Here is a 7,560-nt window from a genome sequence, read left to right as displayed (position 1 = left end):
ACACACACACACACACACACACACACACACACACACACACACACACACACACACACACACACACACACACGCACACACGCGCACACACACATGCTACATTGACTGATGTGCTGTTTGCTGTGGTTCAGGGACAGACTGCATGAAAATCAGCTCATTAAACATCGCGCACTCACACATATGCACACAAGCGCTGCATGTTCCTCTCATCAATTACACCACTAACTACTAAAATTCTTTTCTTTCTGTATCATTGCAATACAGTTGTTTTTAGAATAGTGACTGTCTGGTTCCCTGTTGGCAGAAGCATTATAGAAGACGGCTTGTGAGACACACACCCATATTTACACACAACTGAGTCACACCACCAGTTCAACTGGTACGCTGCATATGGGCAAACAAGCCCATTCCTTCAGTTCACAGTCCAGAGCTGTCGATGTGCTCCTCAAACATTCACATGGGTTCATCTGTAATAGCTGATTCAGTCAGTATTTGAGCACATGGGTGTGTAGGACTAAGCGAGCTGTGCGTGTCAGTGAACGCAACACAGAATATGTTCATGTGGTTTATACTGTAAAAAATCCTGCGTATAGGTTGAGCTTTATGTCTGTGTGGAGTAATTTGGTGAGTGCTTTGTTCTCAGCATGCGTGTGTTTCAGCATGAGCGGAGAGCTGTGAGAGATTGATAACACACACAGGACAAAGTGACAGGCCACACAATAGCAATGAAATACTACAGTAAAATACTATACATTTAGGCCCGGTTTCACAGACAAGGCTTAGCTTAAGGAACAGTTCACCCAAAAATAAAAATTCTGTCATCATTCACTCACCCTTGAGTTGTTCCAAATCTGTATAAATTTATTTGTTCTGATGAACACAGAGAAAGATATTTGGAAGAATGCTTGTAACCAAACAGTTCTTGGCCACCATTGACTACCACAGTAGGAAAAATTACAACTGTAGTCAAAAGTGCCCCAGAACTGTTTTCTTTCCTACTTTCTTCAAAATATCTTTGTTTGTGTTTTACAGAACAAAAACATTTACAAAGAAATTTTTCCTACTATGGCTGTCAATGGTGGCCAAGAACTGTTTGGTTACAAGCATTCTGTGTTCATCAGTAACAAAGAAATTTATACAGATCTGTGTATAACATATTCTGTATTTAAGCCAGGACTATGCCTTCGTTTAATAAGGTATTTGAGTTACTTTAAAAAATAAATTGGGGGGGAAAACATTTCTGGTGTGCATCTTGAGACAAAGCAAACGGCACTGACATATTTTAAGGCATTTCAGGGCAAGTTATTTTCATTTAAGACATCTCAAACATTCATTTTAGTCTGGGACTGTAGGCTTAAGCCTTGTCTGTCAAACCGGTCATTACTGTTTTTAGGACCTTTGTAGATGTATAAAAAAATCATCATGGGCAAAATAATTCATCATAACTGTTTATTGAAATGTACTGTACAAAACATTTTAAAACAAATGAAATCATGTCAAATTAGTTTTATGTATTTTGTTTTTTCTTTTTTGGTCAATGAGTGTGGGTTGAAAGAATATGTAACCATTGTGGCTCTTAAGGCAAAGTTTTAAACAGGCGCTGCTGAATAACATGATATTTGTAATTATTTTAGTTTTAATGTCAATACTGTATATTGTGTGACACATCTATCAGGAACTAACAAAGTTTTCTTATTTAAATGTTTTAAATGAAAAATAAAGAATGAATCTACGCGGTCTTCTCCACATACAAAAACATTTATGTAAATGTTTCAGTAATTTTGAAAAACCTTAATGGCAGCATTTCACGCAGAATGGTTTAATTTTAGTCCATGGCAAAATATAAAACATCAATTATCTAAATAAATGAGTTACATTAATTCACCTTTCAAATGAGCAAATCATTAAAATATAAAAGCAGGCAGCTCTGAACAGCGCTGCAGTAGGGTGCATTTTGCCGGGTCACGATAAAATGAATCTTTTGAGAAGCGCCGTTTGATGTGGGCTGTTTAATTTAAAACTGCATTGTGATGGAAATCAGGACGGAGAGACACGGTGACAAGAGAGCAGGGAATCTCCTTGGTGATCATTTAAACCCCTCCCTTCCCCCCCCGCAGCCCCCCGGTGACGCAGCAGTCCGCGTGTGCGAGAGAGAGAGGACCCGCGAGGTGCTGCTATCTCAGAGGACGACGTCACCGAGAGCCCCCCCCACCCGCTCCTTCTCAACCAGGAGGTAAGCAGCCGCTCGCTCTCTCGCTCTCACATGCACGGAGCTCTCCGGAGCGCACGCACACCTTCTTCTGCCTCTCCCTCACTCCCTCACTCCCTCTCTCTCTCTCTCTCTCTCTCTCTCTCAACGGATCTGTCTGTACCTGTCACTTTTTTGATCCATATCTCCCTGAAGTCATTTTTCTCACACATGCGCTCGAGGATGTGCTGCATTGCCGTGCGTTCCTTCCCGTGGCCGTTTGGCTTCTGAAGGGTCTGAAGGTGGTGTGGTGGCCAGCGTCTAAACAACTCTCCACAAGCTTAGCCTAGCCGGCAGACCCCCGTACCTCCCGGTCTCGATGTGGTAAGCGGGCACCGATGCCGACATGGGCAGCAGGCGTGCAGTGGCCCCAGATCCGCGCCTGGAGGGCAGGTTGATGCCGGCCGCTCTGGTGGAACAGGAGGAAGACGATGAAGAGGACGAATCCTCGGACACCAGTAGCGCCGAGCGAGCGAACGTGCCGACGTTCGACGTTCCGTATTTTCGTTACATTGACGAGGAGGGAGAGGAGGAAGAGGGCGAGGAGGAAGGCTGGTGCAGCAGTCGCTCCTTGTCCTCCATCGACGAGGAGGACTTCAGTGACTCTTCTGTCTCACACAGGTACGCCGCTGTGCCTGCCACCCCCGAGAAGGTTCTGGACCATCTGTTGGATCAACTGAGGATGGACGAGGAGCAGAGGAACCCACAGAGCAGAGAAACAGGTGAGGCGTGACCTTTTACCTCAGATGTGACCCGTATATTAGTAGGGATACACTTTAGCGGCTAGCTGAGAAACCATCTGGTCACTAAAAGGTTCAAATTGTTTGCCTTAGGCTTTGTGGCAGTAACATCTATCAACACTGTCACTTGTCCTGCTTTCCAAAAAAATATCCGGCATGTGCTCCAAACAGCACTACATCTCCAAGTTTTGTTCGTGCCTTTGAGGTTAATGATCCAATAGTGTAGTCCGGTACCTGTCTGTGTTCTGTCCTACTGGTACTGAGTTAGATTCTTCTGCTCACTTTAATAACTTGCGGTCATGTACAGCATGCTCTGCGTGAGCTGGCAGCGGTTAAGCGAGAGAGAAAGGCAGGTCATGGGGTTTCACCTCACACATCATTGAATAGGATCCTAGAGATGCTGTGAAATTTGTAACCCTCAAGAAACAGTACATTAAGTTTAATGAATTATTGAAGTACTGTCTGTACTTGAGTGATCAGAACTGGGTCATGTATTTATGAACGGGGATGGGTTACATGAGGTAAAATTATAGTGCTTTTGCATATGAGCTGTTTTAATATGACGACATTAAATGTTATTTGGAAATCGTCATACGCCTGTTATCCATTTAAAAACAGCATTTTGTTTATTCTTTGTTTACTGTTATTATTATTATAATTATTATTATGCATGCATGCAGCTCTTCACATCATATAATAAATTAAGAGACCACATGGAGTATAGTAGCATTTTTAAAGGCTTATCATTTGGGGGGGAAATACAAAGAGGTTATAGTTCTTCAATATGTACCAGGCTTACTTTATTCCTGATTTTCCACTGTTGTAAAAGTATTGATTTCAATTCTCCATAGGGAACCGAATATCCCTGTAGCCCTAAAACCATTAGTCTTGGGTCATAGACGGAGCAGAACTGTAGACATGTGAAGTTTATCAAGCCTCCAGACTTTTCACTTAAAGGGATAGTTCAACCAAAAATGATTCACCCTCTTGTCGTTTTATTTACCTGTTGGACGTCATTTCTTCCGCAGAACACAAAAGAAGATATTTTGAAGAATGTTGGCTTCCCATTATATTCTATTGGTTTTGTGTGCATACAATAGAAGTAAATGGGTACCACCATCTTTCCGTTACCAACATTCTTCAAAATATCTTCTTTTGTGTTCTGCAGAAGAAAGAGTCATTCAGGTTTGAATTAAGGGTGTGAGTTAATAACGACAGAATTTTCATATTTGAACGATCCCTTGTTGTTTTTGGAACAAAGTGCACGCAGAGCAGACCAATTGAACATGGTATGTGAATGAGCTCTGGTCGGTAGTGATAATTGCTGAGCAGTGTGTAAAGCTTCTCTCAGACTGGAGGAAAGAGTTAGTGTTCTTCCCGTCTGAAAAATCCTGACGCTGCTGTGGCTATCCCCCCTCCCCATGCAAGGCTGAGGCAGTCTAGTGAAGTGAGTTCTAACCTCATTAAAAGCATTGATAGCTAATCGCTATAGTTCAGCTCAGTTCCCTGTGTGGAGCACAGAATCCATCTGCTCAAATCCTGCACCACTGCTGCGCTTCATTTATCTGCTTTCAGTGCATTTTCAGCGCTCTCTTCCACCTAGTACAACCACAACGCACACATTTATATTCATTAACAAAGTGTACATGTGTCATGGAAAACTTTTCAAGTGATAGTCGCCCACAAAAAACAAATGTTGTAACATTTGCTTACTTTGATGTCATTCCAAACCAATGTGATTTTCTGCTCGCTGTGGAACCCAAAATGAATAGTACTAGAGAATGTTGTTGTACTAAGTTAAGTACAATGAAAGTGGATGGGGACTGGCGCTTTCAGCTCAAAAAAGGACAGAAAAATAAACAAAACAGCATCATTAAAGTGGTCAGTATGACTGGTGTGCCATATTTAAATAACATATGATAACATTGTGTTATATTATTCAGAGAAATTCATTTATTTGCTAAAAATCTTGCTTGCCAGCCGAAGTCTCCATTTACTTACATTTTATGCTAGTAGCAGTTCGAACATTCTGCTATAAATCTTCCTTAAACAACTGCTTTCGTGTTCTTTAAGAGGTTTATTGAAAGACATTAGCGTAAATAAATAATGACAGTTTTCATTTTTGAGTGAATTATTTCAGTAACACGTTTGTGCTGGTAATATACTGTACATACACCTCGTATAGACATCAATCATTCCTAAGAAACATTCCTACGAACAATCCTCAGATTTTTTGTTGTCATCAGTGTTAACTGTGATAAATTGGTTGCAGAAAGGTTGTCGTGATCTATGAACTGTCAGGTGTAGTGGCTTCGATCCTAAGTGCCTGGTAAGCTCTATTCTACTGGGAGGGCTTTGTCAACACAATAAAGCTATTATGGCACAAATGGTATGACAGATAATATCGCAGTATGTTTTTGATGCAATTTTCAAAGTGCAAAACCATTGCATTGGCTCAGAGGCTCTAGTGGACCACACATTATTTTGTTATGAATGAAAACGTCTATGTACATTATTCATATGTATTGTGTGTTTTTAAGAACCGGTAGAGAGGGAGCGAGACAAAGAAAGAATCAGACAGACAGAGATTCCCAGAGGAGAGGTCTCAGGGGGATATAAGGCTTGCTGGTGTATCATGTGGGGTTGTCATGCTTGTCCAGCCCTCACATGTGTAGGGAGTTTTGAGAGAGAGAGAGAGAGAGAGAGAGAGAGAGAGAGAGAGAGTATTGATTTCATACATCTGAAGGATCCATCGGCTGATCCCGAATGAATTCCGTGTTTACATCCTGCAGGACAGGCAGCTTCAGCACACAAAGGGATTTAAATGTTTGTTGTTTAAGGTATGAAGCCAGAGGGAAGCGTGCAGTGTATGTATTGATTTGTTTAGAGAAGGCCGAGGTTATTTTATTGTTTTTATAAAAGAAAAGTATACAGCCAGCTGTATCTCTCTGCAGGGATAAAGATCATGGGCATGAAATGAAAAAATGAAATGGAAAAAAATAGAAGTCTAGGAGTGATTTATTTTATTAGTTTATTTTTTCAATTGGTGTATTTGTGGGTCAGAGCTTTTGTATATGAATTTTTTCACCTTCTTAGTTATAGCACCCACCGTATTACAGTCAAATGTATGGAGCCCCTTTAGAGACATGGGGTGGAAAAAATATGAGAGGGAAGAGAAATTTAGTTTTAAAGGTTTTGCGTTATCTCGCAAAACTTTTGCGTTCTCTCGCAAACATATTTGTGTTATCTCGCAAAACTTTTGCATTCCCTCGCAAACACATTTGCATTATCTCGCAAAACATTTTGCGAGTTCTGACAAACACTTCATGTTTAATGTCCTGCTGGCAGAATTTAAGACTAGGTCCGTACATAAACATTGGTCTATAGTCGCAGATTCCCGGACCAATAACTCATGAGCTAAACGTTCTTATAACACAAATGACACCTCATTCTATGTAACGTAAACAATGAATTTTAACTTAATTTTCCACAAATCGAGCCTTGTATTGATCTCAGGCGGTAGCCGGCTGAGACAAGACCGAAGGAATCGTCTGTTAAGTGCAAAACCCGAAGATCATTAGGCTACGAAAAATAGTCATTAACTTCAGTGCTACATACTGTAGTATAATATTAAATTCAGCAGGAGAGCATTAATGTGTAAACTGAATTTGGTGAGACCACAGTGTGTAACATTTAAGTTATTAATGACTATTTTTGTAGTATCGCTTTTCGGATTTACAGTCACTTTGCAGACGGTTTCTTTGGACTTGTCCATGTCGCCTGCTCATATAGAGATCAATTTATATTCTCGTTTTGAGGAAGACTAGGTTGTAGATCATTGTCTAAGGAATTATGTGTTATTTGTGTTATAACAACGTTTAGCTCACGAGTTATTGGTCCGGGAATCTACTCCACTCCATTGTTAATGTACGGAGCAGGACAACAGGACTTTTGAATGTTTTGCGAGATAACGCAAATATGTTTGCGAGAGAATGCAAAAGTTTTGCGAGATAACGCAAATATGTTTGCGAGAGAACGCAAAAGTTTTGCGAGATAACGCAAATATGTTTGCGAGAGAACGCAAAAGTTTTGCGAGATAACGCAAATATTTTTGCCAGAGAGCGCAAAAGTTTTGCGAGGGAACGCAATGTTTCTTGGGGGAACGCAAAACTTTTGCGAGATAACGCAAAAGCTTTAAAAAATATTTTTCTCTTCCCTTTCATACTTTTTCCACCCCATGTCCCTAAAAGGGCTCCGTACAAATGCATTGTAGTTCACCCAAAAATAAAAATTCTGGCTTCATTTTCTCATGCAAGTTTGTATACATTTTTTTGGTTTCCTATAGTGGGAAAATTGCTTTAGAAATTGCTTTGTTCTGTTGAACGCAAATGAAGATATTTTGAAGAATGTAGGAAAGCAAACGGTTCTGGGGCACTTTACCACTGTCATTTTTCCTACTGTGGTAGTCAATGGTGGCCAGGGACTGTTTGGTTACAAGCATTCTTCCAAATATCTTAGAATAAAGAAATGTATACAGAACTCGGGGATGAGTAAATGATGACAGAGCTTTTATTT

General features: G+C 40.6%; 1 protein-coding gene across 1 annotated transcript in view; it reads left to right on the top strand.

Annotated features, from left to right (window-relative positions):
• Window positions 1-7,560, top strand: part of rapgef5b (Rap guanine nucleotide exchange factor (GEF) 5b) — a 50,621-nt gene that overhangs the window by 22,870 nt on the left and 20,191 nt on the right. Inside the window, exons 10-11 of the mRNA XM_057340630.1 lie at window positions 2,115-2,230; window positions 2,867-2,967. Of these exons, the coding sequence (XP_057196613.1) occupies window positions 2,115-2,230; window positions 2,867-2,967 (217 nt within the window). The remainder of the gene's footprint in view (window positions 1-2,114; window positions 2,231-2,866; window positions 2,968-7,560) is intronic.

Source organism: Triplophysa rosa, linkage group LG8 (genome assembly GCF_024868665.1).
Source record: "Triplophysa rosa linkage group LG8, Trosa_1v2, whole genome shotgun sequence".
In the NCBI taxonomy this organism is placed as follows: Eukaryota; Metazoa; Chordata; class Actinopteri; order Cypriniformes; family Nemacheilidae; genus Triplophysa; species Triplophysa rosa.
The sequence above is the reverse complement of the archived record's forward strand: the minus strand, read 5'-3'. Positions and strand labels throughout refer to the sequence as shown.